Source organism: Berghia stephanieae, chromosome 3 (assembly GCF_034508935.2).
Source record: "Berghia stephanieae isolate SIO BIC M18660-M18661 chromosome 3, UCSD_Bste_1.3, whole genome shotgun sequence".
NCBI classification, from domain to species: Eukaryota; Metazoa; Mollusca; class Gastropoda; order Nudibranchia; family Aeolidiidae; genus Berghia; species Berghia stephanieae.
This window is the reverse complement of record NC_088362.1, coordinates 107177812-107195311: the sequence shown is the minus strand read 5'-3', so window position 1 is coordinate 107195311 and position 17500 is coordinate 107177812. Positions and strand designations below refer to the sequence as shown.

At 38.0% G+C, this 17500-nt stretch overlaps 1 protein-coding gene across 1 annotated transcript in view; it reads right to left on the bottom strand.

Moving 5' to 3' along the window:
• The window catches only part of LOC144969108 (sodium-dependent dopamine transporter-like), a 142880-nt gene that overhangs the window by 42645 nt on the left and 82735 nt on the right, over window positions 1-17500 (bottom strand). Inside the window, exons 6-9 of the mRNA XM_078908166.1 lie at window positions 5105-5303; window positions 3605-3751; window positions 2062-2200; window positions 1663-1797 (exon numbers count right to left, since the gene is read on the bottom strand). Coding sequence (XP_078764292.1) covers window positions 1663-1797; window positions 2062-2200; window positions 3605-3751; window positions 5105-5303 — 620 coding nt within the window. The remainder of the gene's footprint in view (window positions 1-1662; window positions 1798-2061; window positions 2201-3604; window positions 3752-5104; window positions 5304-17500) is intronic.

Sequence of the window (17500 nt, the reverse complement as noted above, 5' to 3'; positions counted from 1 at the left end):
AGGCGTCTGCTGCGTCCATGCGTAAGATATGCCCCGCAAAGCGGAGCCTGCGTCTCATCACTGTAGCTACCAGGTCGAATTCGGGACGTTTTGCTGTTTCTCTGTAGTCCTCTCCCCCTAATGATGGAAAGGCATCGGCTGTTGAAGCCATTCACAGTTTTAGTTACACCCTCTGTAAGTCGCCAATCCTCGGAACCATGTGTGAAGACAGAGCAGTAACTAGAGGCATACAACTTGATTTTATTTCCGCGGGACAGACAGTGATCGGACCACATAATATGGGATAGATAGTTGAATGTTGTTTGTGCTATTGACATTCTGTATTCAACATCAGCCCTCTCGTCACCATCGCATTGGATACGACTACCAATGTATTCAAAGGAGTAGACATTGTCGAATTGTACACCCTCGATAGTCACACGAGGAAGTTCGCTTTCCGTATTTTTGCGTTTCTGTTTTTGGACGGTTAAGTCCGCGAGAGATCCTTTGGGCGATCTTACAGTCTTTCATCCATCGCACCAACGGCCTTGGTGAATAGCAAGGCCTCTCTTGTTTGGAAAGTTTCGTGCACAGGATGGACATATGTTTTTAAATCCCATAGCTGCAATGTCGTCATCTGTTGTTTCAGAGACTCTGATTTCCTTGTGGATGTGCAGAGCTTTGGTTTTTGAAATTGAGATTTCCATAGCTGTATCTTCTCGCGATCCTGCTGCTATGGAGGTTATGCGTTCTGATGCGTCTTGGACGTTTTCATCTAGGAGGCTAGCGTCGTCGGCGTACTCGAGGGAGCTTATCGAGACCTGGTTGGGTGACAAGCCGACAGTAACTCCGGCATTTGGGTTATCATGAATTTTGAAGATTTGCATGAGGCCGGTAATGAAAGCAAGTGGGGAAAATATATTGCTTTGGAGCACACCACGAGCGATATGAAGGCTGCAGAGGTTTCTTCATTTCCACCAGGTTTATAATTCTCACGCATCCAGATGCTGCATCGAAGATGGTTTGGATGACGCGACGAAGTTTTACCGATGCTCCAGCCGAGCTGAGTGCGTTGTCTAGAAATGTGTGGCTTACAGTGTCAAATGCTGCCGTATAGTCGATGAAGGTAACGACAGCTGATTTGGCTCCTGCAAGATTCGCAACCGGATACAAATCCAGAGACCCGGGTTGTGTGATGTCTTCCTTCCAATCACTTGAATGGAAACATTGAAAAAACCGGGGCAAGGTATCCCGTATTGTTACCTTACACAAAACCATCAACTCATCCATCATCATCCCAAACAACATAAAAAGCAAATCAGATAAGTACCCTACACGTAGTTACAATGCATTACTATACATACAACCATTTACAAGAACAGACACATACAAACACAGCTCTTTCCCACGAACAATAAACGAATGGAATGTCCTGCCACTGGACATATCGGACGTTGAATGCATGGGAACCAGTCAAAACAATTTTGAATGCACTTGCTCGTCAAGTTTACTTAATCTGTGACTGTTCCCTGTTTTGATTGGATTGGAACTGAACATTTGCAGTGGGCCGGTGGGGCCTTTAGCAAATACAACCATTGAAGATTGAAGACCAATTTATTAAATACATGTCAAAACGATTATACGGCAATTAACTGGTTAACTACAAAATATTGTTTGTCTTACCTGTGCGCGTGCAAGACTGGTAAAATTTGGTGTCAAGTAATACTTGATTCCTTCCCCTGCGCCAGGAAGAGTAGCGCCCCTTACCATCAAAATAAGCAGGACACAGTAAGGAAACAAAGCAGTGAACCACACGACCTGAGGATTGAATGTACCAAAATTTGATTTTTAAAAAATTGATTTCTCGGTATTTTTTCCAACAATTATTCCTGAAAAACCCAGAAAAAACCCCAGATCAATCTATGTTGATAAGGATAGTGAAAGTTAAGTTGAAATATTTTGAACATTTAATAAGACATGGCAATTTAAAGAACCACGTGATAAAGATGATTGCTCTCTATGCACGCAAAAATACATTTTTGAACATCTTGGAATAAAAATGTGTGTGTCACTGCAACCTACCTTCCCGGACACGAGAATTCCTTTCCACATGCTAAAATAACAGATGAGGAATACACCGAGCAGGCACAGGACGAGTTCCCAGTTCAGCGTTCCCAGATCCATAAATCCAGAGCTATTGTGAGATTGCAGCATGCCTCGCCTAAAGCAAAAAAAAAACAAACAAAAAAACAAAAACAAAAAAAAGAACAAAAAGTGAATTTATATATAGCGCTTATTCACGGATTATTATTATTATTATTATTATTATTATTATTATTATTATTATTATTATTATTATTATTATTATTATTATTATTATTATTATTATTATTATTATTAAAGCACATCGACGCGCAATTGCAAAAATGGATAAATGAGAAAAAAAGGAGAAAATATAGAAAAATAGAAGAATAAATTGATAAAATAGAAATAAAGTCAGCTTTATTCGTATCATGGAAATATGTTTTTTTTAATGATGAAACAGCCTACGGGCTGATGGTCCAGTGGAATGTTATTCACTTGAGACACGCAGGTCCCAGGTTTGATATCCTTACGGGGGAGAAAATATCGGTCCTTGGAGAAAAATCGTTATAATAATATAAATTATAAAATGAGCATATATATAGTGCAATATCCACTAAACGTGCGCATAGCGATTTACAAGGGGTCCCTGGCTAATAGCAACACTTAACATTTAGGACGGGACATGACGTCTGTTAGGTGATATTACAATTTTTCGGACAGAGACAACGCTGTTAACGGCAATGTACTCATTTTACACCTGAGTACGGTAAGAGAATGTGAGTAAAGAGCCTTTTCCAAGGACTCAACTATGCGCCGAGCGATGCTCAAAAATAGGACCTTCCGATCCGAACACGAGTGTCATACCACTAGACCACATAGCCGCACATACATATACGTATTTTCTCACAATATCTTGTCTCACATAAATGATTGACCGGTAATATTGTGTCGAAATTAAATGATCACAGCGCCTCCCAGGCTACGTGACTCTTTTTTGTGCGGCTATGTGGTCTTGTTGCTGCTGCTGATATTAATGATGGTGATGATGATGATAATAATAATAACGATGATGATGATGATGATGATGATGATGATGATGATGATGATGATGATGATGATGATGATGATGATGATGATGATAATGATGGTAGTGGTGGGAAATTAACCAGTAGATTTTTGACCAAGCAAAACGATGAAAGAGTGACACACCTTCACACGTGCTCGGACAAACATGTTCTTTGTTTAGAAACAATAACATGAATGAAATCAACATCTTTCTGATTATTGTTATTGTTTTTATAACACTGAATGGGTGATTAGTTATCACATGATTTTCTGGATCAGATTATAAAAGTTTACACATAGTTTTCTGTGTTGGTTCTATTGGTGAAGAGGTAAAATAGCCGATATTTTACTTTGAAACATAACATCGATAGTAAAACCTGTGTAATTCGCCATGCTTACCAATCACTGCCATTGTTTACATTATGACGACTGTCCGAGAGGCGTGGTTATCTAAGTGTCTATTGTGAAAACTTACGCAAAGTATTCCTCGGCAGCCGATTTGAGCAAGGACTTGTTGACTGCTGCGGAGGCGACGCTGCTTGTGTTGAGGTTGCTGCTGTTCAACACTGACGACGCTGTGGTCAGAATTGGGACCAGACCGATGGTCGTCCCATTAGAGTATCTGGTTTAAGAAATCACAAAAGATAATCATGATGAAGTAAGTACGATCATTTTTGAAGAGAGAAATTTTACAAATGCACTTTACAAAACTTCGTAAATTTTATACAAGCATCCGTCCCTTTAGATCGGGCAGGGTGAAACGTTTAAAATCCAGAACAGAACGTTTTAAAAATTTCTTTGTACCCTCTACCTCAAGGAGACTTTCTCGAAGTAGCATTAAGATGGAGATCAAGAACAGTGTAGTTGGGTGACCAGTGGGGGTGAAAATAGAATTATAGAACATAAAAAGGTACGGAATTAGGGTGATAAGAGAGAAGAAGAAAGTTTGTTCGTCTCTCTCTCTCTCTCTCTCTCTCTCTCTCTCTCTCTCTGTGTGTGTGTGTGTGTGTGTGTGTGTGTGTGAGTGTATGTGTGTGTGAAGGAGTGAATAAATGAAAGAAGAAGAAGAAGAAGAAGAAGAAGAAGAAGAAGAAGAAGAAGAAGAAGAAGAAGAAGAAGAAGAAGAAGAAGAAGAAGAAGAAGAAGAAGAAGAAGAAGAATCTTAACTTAAGGAATAAATATAAAAAAAACTTTTAAAAGTCCATTTAGAAAGTCGCTGTTTGAAAAATCACTTTTAAAAGTCCCTTTAATCATCATAAGGACAAATTCTTCATTAGGTTCTGTCTCAAGAAAATACCAAAATAACTAGGAGCGCCGAATAATGATCAATAAGCGAAACATTTCAAGATGATGACAGCATGACTCGAACCCTGGTTCTTCATGTGTAAGGTCAGTGCCTTATCCACTTGGCCAAATCGCTAATATTATTATAGCAGTGTGGAGCCCGGGATGGCTAGAGCCATTCGGCCACCGGGTGAGATCGCCATTTAGTCACCCATCTGCGCGGGCCGTTCAAGGCACCGCTTAACGGCTCAACATCCGGGATGCTCTGGTGACGGTCAGCCGGAATATGCTTCAACAGTCGTGACGTCACTTCCCCCGTAATGACGCAGAGTAACTTAGTAACTGGCTCTAAACTATCGGAACAATGGCGGACGCCCTTATGAAATATTTCTATGACGAGCATAAAAATGTAGCCAGAGGAAAAAAACATTATAAATCTGATCATGTTTTGACTTTTATATATCTGATCACAAGACATATGAAAAGTTCTAGCCAGCATGACGAATAAAAAGTACCGATTTTCTTGTTTAGAACCAATATGGTTGCCGTTGCTGGGTGACGTGACATCAGACTATTGAATCCAATTACCCATTTACCACGTGACATGCCTCAAGGCACCCCCAAGGCGGTGATCCAATAGGACCACGCACTATACGTTCACTTTATAAGCATATTTTTCTTCTTCTCTCACCTGCTTGACGACAGGGTTTCGTTTGTCGTCTTACTCTCAGTTCCATCAAAACAGTGTTCCGTGTTCCAGCCATTGTCACAGGATGTCCATGGCAGGTCAGCCCGGAAGGAGGAGAAAAAGTAATGCAGGCACCAGGCAATGATGACGTTGTAGAAGAAGTCGGTGTAGAAGGCGATGAGGACAACAGCCCAACCAGTCCCTGGTAGAATGGAAATAACGTTGTTTGACTTTTTAAAAATGGGATCAAAATGTTAAAATGTGATCATCAATATTTATGCAATAAATTTTCACAGACTGGCCCGTTGTGCTCAGAATGCTTCATTTATTATTCAAGTTGGCCACGTGCGGCTATGTGGTCTAGTGGCATGACACTCGCTTTCGGATAGGAAGGTCCTGGGTTGGAGCCTCGCGCTCAGCGCATAGTTGAGTCCTTGGAAAAGGCTGTTTACTCAGATTCTCTCACCGTACTCAGGTGTAAAATGAGTATCTGGCCGTTAACAGCGTTGTCTTTGTCCGAAAAATTGTAATAATATCGCCTAACAGGCGTCATGTCCCGTCCTACATGTTAAATGTTGCGCGCTTTGAGCACATCTAGTGAATATTGCGCTATATAAAGCTCAATTATTTTTAGTATTTCATTTCCATTTCAATCAATGCAAGTCGCCAGTTAGGCGCCTTTTGTACCAGCAGTCTTTTAATATCGGCCATTGACCATCCCCAAGTACTAATTAACAACTAGGCAAGTTCTGTATTCCCAAATGATAATTAATGAAAATATAATTGAGATAACCTTTACCAATTTTTCTGAATTTATTATGAGTTAGACTAGTGTTCAAATTTACTGGTGGCTTGGAAGTTACCACGTTTATCTGTAAAGGAAAAAACGTGTTTGCTGAACACGTTCCAAATTAATCCAATCGATAATGATCACGGCTTCAGTATTGAATGTAAACCAAAGTTGTTTAAATGTGAATGGCTTTGCACAGCTCTGGAGGATCGTAATTTCAAAGCCATCATAAATACTTCAGTTTTGGCCAGGAAACTTTACGATGAATATCGATCGATTAAAATGATCCTTAATTAGTCCAAAGAATCTTCAGACTGATGTCTTAAATTGGAGACTCTTTGACAGGTTGGTGGTTATTCTTTTTGGTCTATATTTGAAGTAAACGTTTCCTGGGCAAATGAAAAATATACGTTTTATCAGAGGACGAGAGCGAATGTGGCTAAAGGCTAAGCTAAGAATATAAACCGATTGTTGGGGACCGTTCATTGATCACGTGGGTAAGGTTGCCTTTATCATTCACCTTAAAAAGAGACTAAGCTAACATCAATAAATTTGTCTACAGACTACAAGAACATTATAATATAATGACAGTATTGTTATGGATTATCTAGAATTCCTTCAAAGCTTTCCATATCATCTAAATAGTTTTAATAAAAAAAAAGGAGATAAGGAACACGAAGAGCTTCAAGGACGCCTATAGATGAAGTCAAATGAAATATTTACAAGGCAGTCCGGTTATCAACTATTCAATATTTCTCCATCTACAAGGGGTGATAATTATCTTCACTCATTTAAACGACGTTCCCCCTTTGAAACAACCAACTGCAGGTACCTGGTGTTTGAGCAATGTTAAGCCTTTAAAGATGCACTGCAATCACGAAAAAAAAAAACAATGATTCATTAGAGAAAGAAGAAGAAGAAGAAGAGAAGAAGAAAGAAGAAGAAGAAGAAGAAGAAGAAGAAGAGAAGAAAGAAGAAGAAGAGAAGAAGAAGAAGAAGAAGAAGAGAAGAAGAGAAGAAGAAGAAGAAGAAGAAGAAGAAAAGAAGAAGAAGAAGAAGAAGAAGAAGAAGAAGAAGAAGAAAAAGAAGAAGAAGAAGAAGAGAAAAAGAAGAAGAGAAGAAGAAAGAAGAAGAAGAAGAAGAAGAAGAAGAAAGAAAGAAGAAGAAGAAAAGAAGAAAGAAGAAGAAGAAGAAGAAAGAGAAGAAGAAGAAGAAGAAGAAGAAGAAGAAGAAGAAAAAAAAAAGAAGGAAAGAAAGGAAGAGAAAGAAGAGAAAAAGAGAAGAAGAAGAAGAAGAAGAAGAAGAAGAAAGAGAAAGAAAGAAGAAGAGAGAGAGAAAGAAAAAGAAGAAGAAGAAGAAGAAAGAAGAGAAGAAAAAGAAAAGAAAAAGAAGAAGAAGAAAAAGAAAGAAAGAAGAAGAGAAGAAGAAAGAAAAGAAGAAGAAGAAGAAGAAAAGAAGAAGAGAAGAAAAGAAGAAGAAGAAAGAAGAAGAAGAAGAAGAAGAAGAAGAAGAAGAAGAGAAAGAAGAGAAAAAAAAGAAGAAGAAGAAGAAAAGAAGAAGAAGAAGAAGAAGAAGAAGAAGAAGAAGAAGAAGAAGAAGAAGAAGAAGAAGAGAAAAGAAGAAAGAAGAAGAAGAAGAAGAGAAGAAGAAGAAGAAGAAGAAGAAAAGAAGAGAAGAAAAGAAGAAGAAGAAGAAGAAGAAGAAGAAGAAAAGAAGAAGAAAGAGAAGAAGAAGAAGAAGAGAAAGAAGAAGAAGAAAAAAGAAAAAGAAAAGAGAAAGAAAAGGAAGAAGAAGAGAGAAGAAGAAGAAGAAGAAGAAGAAGAAGAAGAGAAAAGAAGAGAAGAAAAAAAAGAAAAAAAAAAGAGAAGGAGAAGAAAGAAGAAAGAAGAAAAAAAAAAGAAAAGAGAAGAAGAAAGAAGGAAAAGAAGAAGAAAGAAGAAAGAAAGAAGGGAGAGAGAAGAAGAAGAAAAAGAAGAAGAAGAAGAAGAAGAAAGAAGAAGAAGAGAAGAAGAGAAAAGAAGAAAGAGAAGAAGAGAGAAGAAGAAAAGAAAAGAGAGAAAGAAAAAAAGAAGAAGAAGAAGAAGAAGAGAAAGAAGAGAAGAGAAGAAGAAGAAGAAGAAGAAGAAGAAGAAAGAAGAAGAAGAAGAGAAGAAGAGAAGAAGGAAAGAAGAAAGAAAGAGAAGAAGAAAGAAGAAAGAAGAAGAAGAAAAGAAGAAGAAGAAGAAAAAGAGAAAGAAGAAGAAAGAGAAGAAGAAGAAGAAAGAAAGAAGAAGAGAAGGAAGAAGAAGAAAGAAGAAGAAGAAAGAAGAAGAAGAAGAAGAGAAAAGGAAAGAAGAGAAGAAGAAGAAGAAGAGAAGAAAGAAGAAAAAAGAAAAGAAGAAGAAGAAAGAGAAGAAGAAGAAAAGAAGAAGAAGAGAAGAGAAGAAAAAGAAGAAAAGAAAAAGAAGAAGAAGAAGAGGAAGAGAAGAAGAAAGAAGAAGAAGAGAAGAAGAAGAAGAGGAAGAAAGAAAAGAAGAAGAAAAGAAGAAGAAAAGAAAAGAGAAGAGAAAAAGAGAAGAAGAAAGAAGAAAGAAGAAAGAAAGAAGAAGAAGAGAGAAGAAGAAAGGAAGAAGAGAAGAAGAAGAGAAGAAGAGAAGAAGAGAAAGAAGAAGAAAAGAAAGAAGAAGAAGAAGAAGAAGAAGAAGAGAAGAGAGAGAGAGAAGAGAAGAAGAAAAGAAGAAGAAGAAGAAGAAGAAGAAGAAGAAAGAAGAAGAAGAAAAGAAAAGAAGAAGAAGAAGAAGAAGAAGAAAGAGAGAAGAAGAAGAGAAGAAGAAGAGAAGAAGAAGAAGAGAAGAAAGAAAGAGGAAAGAAAGAAGAAGAGAAGAAGAGAAAGAAGAGAAGAAGAAGAAGAAGAAGAGAAAAGAAGAAGAAGAGGAAGAAGAAAAGAAGAGAAGAAGAAGAAGAGAAGAAGAAAGAAGAAGAGAGAAGAGAAGAGAAGAAGAAAGAAGAAGAAGAGAAGAAGAAGAAGAAGAGAAGAAGAAGAAAGAAGAAGAAGAAGAGAAGAGAAGAAGAGAAGAAGAAGGAAGAAAAGAAGAAGAGAAAGAAGAAGAGAAGAGAAGAGAGAAGAGAGAAAAGAAAGAAGAGAAGAAAAGAAGAAGAGAGAGAGAAGAGAAAAAAAAGAAGAAGAGAGAGAAGAGAAAAAGAGAAGGGAAGAAAAAAGAGAAGAAAAGAAGAAGAAGAAAAAAGAAGAGAGAAGAAGAGAAGAAGAAGAGAAGAAGAAGAAAGAAGAGAAAAAAAAGGGAAGAAAAGAAAAAGAGAAGAAAGAAGAAGAAGAAGAAGAAGAAAAAAGAGGAAGAAGAAGAAGAAAGAGAGAGAAGAAAGAAAAGAAAAAGAGAAGAAGAAGAGAAGAAGGAGAGAGGAAAAGAAAAGAGGAAGGAAAAGAGAAAAGAAGAAAAAGAGAAGAGAAGAAAAGAGAAGAGAAGAAGAAGAGAAGAAAAAGAAGAGAAAGAAAGGAAGAAGAAGGAGAAGAGAAAGAAAAGAGAGAAGAAAGAAGAGAGAAGAAGAAGAGAAGAGAAAAGAGAAGAAGAAGAGAGAAAAAAAAGGAAGAAGAGAAAAGAGAAAGGAAGAAAGAGAGAAAAAGAAAGAAAAAGAAGAAGAAGAAGAAGAAAAGAAGAAAGAAGAAGAAGAAAGAAGAAAGAAGAAGAAGAAGAGAAGAAGAAGAAGAAGAGAAGAAGAAAAAAGAAGAAGAAAAGAAGAAGAAAAAAAGAAGAAGAAGAAGAAGAAGAAGAGAAGAAGAAGAAGAAGAGAAGAAGAAGAAGAAGAAAGAAGAGAAGAAAGAAGAAAAAGAAGAGAAGAGAAGAAGAAGAAGAAGAAAGAAGAAGAAGAAAGAAAGAAGAAGAAGAAGAAGAAGAAGAAGAAGAAGAAGAAGAAAGAAGAGGAGAAGAAAAAAAAAGAAGAAAGAGAGAAAGAAGAAGAAGAAAGAAGAGAAGAAGAAAGAGAAGAAGAAGAGAAGAAGAAGAAGAAGAAGAAGAAAAGAAGAAGAAGAAGAAGAAAAGAAGAAGAAGAAGAAGAAAGAAAAAGAAGAAGAAGAAAAGAAGAAGAAAAAGAAGAGAAGAAAGAGAGGAAAGAAAGAAGAAGAAGAAGAAGAGAAGAAGAGAGAAGAAGAGAAGAAGAAGAGAAGAGAAGAAGAAGAGAAGAAGAGAAAAAGGAAGAAGAAGAAAAGAAGAAGAAGAAGAAGAAAAGAAGAAAAAGAAGAAGAAGAAGAAGAAGAAGAGGAAGAAGAAGAAGAAGAAGAAGAGAAGAAGAAGAAGAAGAAGAGAGAAGAGGAAGAAGAAGAAGAAGAAGAAGAAGAAGAAGAAGAAGAGAAGAAGAAAGAAAGAAGAAGAGAAGAAGAAGAAGAAGAAGAAGAAGAAGAGAAGAAAAAAGAGAAGAAGAAGAAGAAAGAAAGAAGAAGAAGAAGAAGAAGGGAAGAAGAAGAAAAGAGAGAAGAAGAAGAAGAAGAAGAAGAAGAAAGAAGAAGAGAAGAGAAAGAGAGAAGAGAAAGGAAGAAGAAGAGAAGAGAGAAGAGAAAAGAAGAAGAGAAGAGAGAGAAAAGAAAAGAAGAAGAAGAAAGAAAAGAGAAGAAGAAGAAGAAGAAGAAAGAAAAGAAGAAAGAAGAAGAAGAAGAAGAAAGAAGAAGAAGAAGAAGAGAAAGAAGAAGAAGAAGAAGAAGAAGAAGAGAAGAAGAAGAAGAGAAGAAGAAAGAAGAAGAAGAAAGAAGAAGGAGAAGAAGAAGAAGAAGAAGAAGAAGAAGAAGAAGAAGAAAGAAGAAGAAGAAGAAGAAGAAAGAAGAAGAAGAAGAAGAAGAAGAAGAAGAAGAAGAAGAAGAAGAAGAAGAAGAAGAAGAAGAAGAAGAAGAAGAAGAAGAAGAAGAAGAAGAAGAAGCCAGACATAAGCCGCATTGAAAGCCGAAAAGGACCCAATACAGCCGATCACAACAAATATTTATTTTTTTCATATTGGTGTGGAAACATTTATCTAAATACCTCAAATATCAACGGATTTATATGACTTCCCTTGTCAAAGAGTCTTATACCGTCTTCTAAAAAAGGTCTACTATTGAATATTGGGGATTTTGACTGACTGACATCAGTGGCAAGAACCATGGAGCAAGTACAGCAGAAAGTCGTCAGAGAAGAAATCCCCCCTCCCCCCGAATAAGTGTTTCGGTCCTCAACTGCTTACATTCTAAGCTGTGCCTTTTTGATTGAAAAAAAAATATTCCTGCCCCGGGGTTTGAACCCAGGACTAGACCAGATCAGCGCTTTTATTTTATCTTTGTGTGTGCTCTTGTCCACTACACCATTGGCGTCGGTAAGATAATGCCAACACTTCTTCCTTAATTATTATCTGGAATTCGTTTTCATTCCTACTTATCCCCAATGACGGCTATCTGGTCTAGTGGTATGACACTCGCTTTCGGATCGGAATGTCCTGGGTTCGATCCTCGCGCCCGGCGCATAGTTGAGTCCTTGGAAAAGGCTCTTAACTCACATTCTCTCACCGTACTCAGGTGTAAAATGAGTACCTAGCCGTTAACAGCGTTGTCTTTGTCCGAAAAATTGTAATATCGCCTAACAGGCGGCATGTCCCGTCCTACATGTTAAATGTTGCTTTGAGCGCATTTAGTGGGTATTGCGCTATATAAAGCTCAATTTAAACATTTTAATGACAGCTTCCTCCTGCAGTTTCACAGAGGGCTCGAGATGATTCTGTACTTCGTCTACCAGGGATGTTGCACCGGCGTAGAGTTCATTTATAGATGTTCCCACGACTTTGACTTTTTAGCCACCCCGACTAAGATCTTTTGCCAAGTCGTCGTTTTTCTCTGATTTTAAAGAGGTGAGCGCCATCCATTCTGTATCCACATGACACTGTCATTTAATTTTGATAGGATGCAACAGAACGAAGCACATTTTGTGCTCTCATTATTGAGGGTACATCAGCTGAAACGAACCAGTCGTCATATCCATCCAGTAACACTCTTTTAACAAAATTACCTGACAGCGAAAGGTCAAACGAATGAGGTTCTTCCTCGTAGTCAATAAATGCGGACATAAATCGTATTATAACATTCCTACAAGGAGAGTTTAAATAACTTATATTTGTCCCTTATGAGCATTATGTGTTTATAATGCCAAAAGCCGTGTTCTGTTCAAGAGAAAAAAAAAGTTGGGGCCCAGTCGGTCTTGTCGTCTGAAACATATTACTGACTTACATTTCACGTAGAAAAATAAAAACAACTGATACCAAGGAGATCTAAAAACAAAGCAACAAAACATAAACAAATCCCAACAACGACCACGCTTAAATACAACCTCTCAATGCCCCTCTTAAATCGTCCCATTTTCAAGTGATTGAGCAAAGAGTTATTTTCTTTGACGTCGAACCACACACCGGAAGTAGAGTTCATGGGATTTTCCTCTTGGTTGACTGACTGTGAAGGTCTTTTATGATGGCGGCCGTGGTGGCGCTCGCGTCGGTAACTAATCGGACTGACTTTATGACACGAGCTGGTCGATACTGGGTATCGTGCGATAGATTACCTGGGCAAACCCATCGTCCACTGACGAAAATCTTTTCCTCATTTTGGCTGGAAATATTTCTTTCTGGCATATCGGTAGATTCAGATGACCCTTCGCTTCCTTGAAGTTTCGCGTTTGAGAGATTTGTTATAACAAGTCCGCTGTCATAATTAATGAATAGACTATAATTTGGATGTAACAGTCTCAGATCCAAAATAAGAAAACGTTTAGTCAATTTAGATAGAAAAGCTCGATTATGCTGTTTATATAACTATCTATGAGAGAAATTCATCTCTCTCTCTCTCTCTCTCTCTCTCTCTCTCTCTCTCTATATATATTATATATATAATATAATCAATCTATCTATCTATCTTTCTTCCTCTTTTCTATCTATCTATCTATCTATCTACTATCTACTACTATCTATCTATCTCTATCTATCAATCTATCTCTCTTTTCTTTCTCTCTCTCTCTCTACTGCTTCTCATTCTCGTTGTATATGTATGTATGTATGTGTGTGTGTGTGTGTGTGTGTGTGTGTGTGAGAGAGAGGGAGAGAGAGAGAGAGAGAGAGAGAGAGAGAGAGAGAGATCTCATGGCATAAGCATGACCTATCCAAACCACTATGAAGTCAATGAGTAATTAAAGTGTAGATATATAAAATCTACTTAGAAAAATTACGATTCACCTGCTCAATTCAATTTTACCAAGCTTCATATTATATACACCCAATAGGTATGGACATGATATGGATTAGGTTAGACTCTACTTAACTAAACACGTAGCCCATCTCTGAAACCACATCTAAATATATCTTTATTGTTTATAGCAAATACCTAAGACACACAATAGAGAGGATGTATGGAGCATGGCGAGGCAAAAGAGGCAGAGAGCCACAAGAAGTGGACGATATACAGATGGTCAACAACGACGAATGTGCAGTGGGCACAAAATAGAATTCTTCGAGACTGTGTGGGAGGCTACGTCAAGTATATCACACCACACACACACACCACCAACACACAAAAGAGAGAGAGAGAGAGAGAGAGAGAGAGAGAGCCAAGTACGAACTCTCTAAGATTGTCATACTGTCTATTAAGTACATACAAAAGTAAATATAAGGTTATATGTCAGTAAGGCTCTCGGGCAGCGTAGAAAGTTTGAAGAAAAATCTAAAGACTCATCTTTTCCAGAAATTTTCATCCTAGGCATTTTCTTATTGATGAGTAAATTATACGTTTTATTTTTTTTATTCCATTTTGTTGAATGTCAATTTCATTTTGTAAAACTTGGATAGTTAGTGTGTGCGACTGTTGTGTGTGTCTGTTTGGCTAGGTACGAGTGTGTTTGTGGTTTGATAAGTATATTGTAAAGCGCTTTGAGGCTTCGGCGTTTAGCGCTATGAAAGAAACACTTCTATTATTATTATTCACTTATTATCTTTTTAAATATTATTATTATTATTATTATATTATTATTATTATTATTATTATATTATTATTATTATTATTATTATTATATTATTATTATTATTATTATTATTATTATTATTATTATATTATTATTATTATTATTATTATTATTTTATTATTATTATATTATTATATTATTATTATTATTTTATTATTATTATTATTATTAACCTTGTTTAATGCGTTTCAAAGTATTCAGTTCAATTTTCTAAATATACAGGATGTTCATGGTTGGAATGTTTTAGTTCTCTTACAGTATCCATCCTTGCATGTAGCCAGATACCCATTCATCCATGGGTAGAGTGGTTTGGGTTTTTATTTTTATTATAGGCCTAGTGATACTTTAAAGTCATTTCAATGCCAGTGAAAAGGAGGAGGATAGGGGGAACTGTGTAGGTCTGAAGTTTAAAGTACCAAAGACAAAGTGAGACAAAAGGGGACTAGTTCAAATAGGAAACAGTGGATCCTAGGACAAATCCACCAATATGTCTATTTTGATTTTACCTAAATGTCCTATTTAGGCACACGAAAAGGATCCCTCTATTGAAACAAGTAGATCTATAGGGAATGAGATTAGCGGAAGAGTCGCGTCCCTTGATTGGACGTCACCGGCGGAAAAGTTATTAGAGAGAGAACCTCATATTGGTTGTGCGCACGCGTCTCTCGTCCTCGCTTCCGTTGAAAGCGGCATGAGACACTTCACCGAAAGCGAGGACGAGAGAGACGCATGCGCAAAACCATGTTGACGTTCTCTCTGTAAGGTGACGTCCAATCAAGGGACGCTACTCTTCCGCTAATCTCATTCCCTATTCAAAATTCAGGAAAAGTATGGAGCGGGCATTTGCATCGATAATGATGAGAAGAATAGGGTATGGAAAAGTGCCAGATGAAAACAGAGAATAAAAATCACGGGGTCAGTGTAACACTCAGGATCCAATTGACACGGCACCCGCCGCCTGGCCGGGAGAGAGAGGACAGCGAGCGGTCACACAACAGTTCTCCATATCCTATTTTTCTCAATATATTCAAAACTAACAACTATAATAGTGCGTAATCGACAGATGATTTACAAGAAATAATAATAATAAATTATAAATTGAGCTTTATATAGAGCAATATCCACTAAATGTGCTCAAAGTGCTTTACAGGGGGTCCCTGGTCAACAGCAACATTTAACATGTAGGACGGGACATGACGCCTGTTAGGCGATATTACAATTTTTGGACACAGACAACGCTGTTAACGGCCAGGTACTCATTTTACACCTGAGTACGGTGAAAGAATGTGAGTAAAGAGCCTTTTCCAAGGACTCAACTATGCGCCGAGCGCGAGGCTCGAACCCATGACCTTCCGATCTGAAAGCTAGTATCATACCACTTGACCACATAGCCGCACAATAAAAGGTTAATCTCTCTCTTAAAAAGGAATTATACATATAAAACTGCTTTCGTCTAAGCTTACTATCCCTCCCAGCACCAGGAAAACCCATAGCGATCCCAATCCAAAACAAAGACAGAGAGCAACACAAACATTTGTGTTACAATAGACCCAGCATAAGTGACCTCTCCGTTCACCCTGGGAGGTCAAAGGTCACCATTCAGAGTGGAGTGGACTGGTAGTGTGTGTAATGTGCTTTACCAAAGGGCATAATGCCAAGGCGACATTTTTGCAATCATTGTCACCAATCCAGTTACTGACCACGTTCATCAAGGATTGAATTTGTTACTAGACGAGATATTGGACCAATGAGGCACCAATTATAGTATTGATTAAGGTTATTGTTTTGAACAAACATTCTAACACTAGAATTTATTTGTCATGTTATTATTCTATATAAAAATATGAAATGCGATGTGAGTCTCTCTTTCCTGGATAATAAATGGAAATCTAAGTCTAAGATTTTGACGCGTAATTCCATTGATGCGTGAGTAAATGGGTACTTAGTCACGGCTGGGCGACGCCCCTGTTTCAGGTTAGTGGAGGGGATGGTCTGAACATCCGGTTGCCTTCATGTTTTGTGTTGTGTATGTGTGTGTTTTTGGGGTGAGTAGATATACGATTGGATTTGGTATGTGTGAGTAATTTTTGTAGCCGGTTTGTTCTAATAGTGTTTGTGATTGTGGTGGTTGATAGTGATGATAGTACGGTGGTAGTGGTGGTGATGATGGTGATGATAGTACTGGTGGTAGTGGTGGTGATGTGAGATAGGTGTATGTGTATAGATAGTACTGGTGGTTGTGGTGGTTGATGTGATGATAGTACTGGTGGTTGTGGTGGTTGATAGTGATGATAGTACTGGTGGTTGTGGTGGTTGATAGTGATGATAGTACTGGTGGTTGTGGTGGTTGATAGTGATGATAGTACTGGTGATTGTGGTGGTTGATAGTGATGATAGTACTGGTGGTAGTGGTGGTGATGGTGATGATAGTACTGGTGGTTGTGGTGGTTGATAGTGATGATAGTACTGGTGGTTGTGGTGGTTGATAGTGATGATAGTACTGGTGGTAGTGGTGGTTGATAGTGATGATAGTACTGGTGGTTGTGGTGGTTGATAGTGATGATAGTACTGGTGGTTGTGGTGGTTGATAGTGATGATAGTACTGGTGGTTGTGGTGGTTGATAGTGATGATAGTACTGGTGGTTGTGGTGGTTGATAGTGATGATAGTACTGGTGGTTGTGGTGGTTGATAGTGATGATAGTACTGGTGGTTGTGGTGGTTGATAGTGATGATAGTACTGTGGTTGTATGTGGTGGTTGTAGTGATGATAGTATTGGTGGTTGTGGTGGTTGATAGTGATGATAGTACTGGTGGTTGTGGTGGTTGATAGTGATGATAGTATTGGTGGTTGTGGTGGTTGATAGTGATGATAGTACTGGTGGTTGTGGTGGTTGATAGTGATGATAGTACTGGTGGTTGTGGTGGTTGATAGTGATGATAGTATGGTGGTGTGGTGGTTGATAGTGATGATAGTATGTGGTTGTGGTGGTTGATAGTGATGATAGTACTGGTGGTTGTGGTGGTTGATAGTGATGATAGTATGGTGGTGTGTGGTGGTTGATGTGGATGTAAGATACTGGTGGTTGTGGTGGTTGATAGTGATGATAGTACTGGTGGTTGTGGTGGTTGATAGTGATGATAGTACTGGTGGTTGTGGTGGTTGATAGTGATGATAGTACTGGTGGTTGTGGTGGTTGATAGTGATGATAGTACTGGTGGTTGTGGTGGTGATTGATATGTATGGTGGTGTGGTGTAAGTATGATGTACTGGTGGGGTGGGTTGATGGTGATAGTATGGTGGTTGGTGGTTGATAGTGATGATAGTATGGTGGTTGTGGTGGTTGATAGTGATGATAGTACTGGTGGTTGTGGTGGTTGATAGTGATGATAGTACTGTGTTGTGGTGGTGATGTGATGATAGTATGGTGGTTGGTTGTGGTGGTGTGTAGTGAATGGATAGTACTGGTGGTTGTGGTGGTTGATAGTGATGATAGTACTGGTGTTGTGGTGGTTGATAGTGATGATAGTATGGTGTGTGGTGGTTGATAGTGATGATAGTACTGGTGGTTGTGGTGGTGATGTGATGATAGTACTGT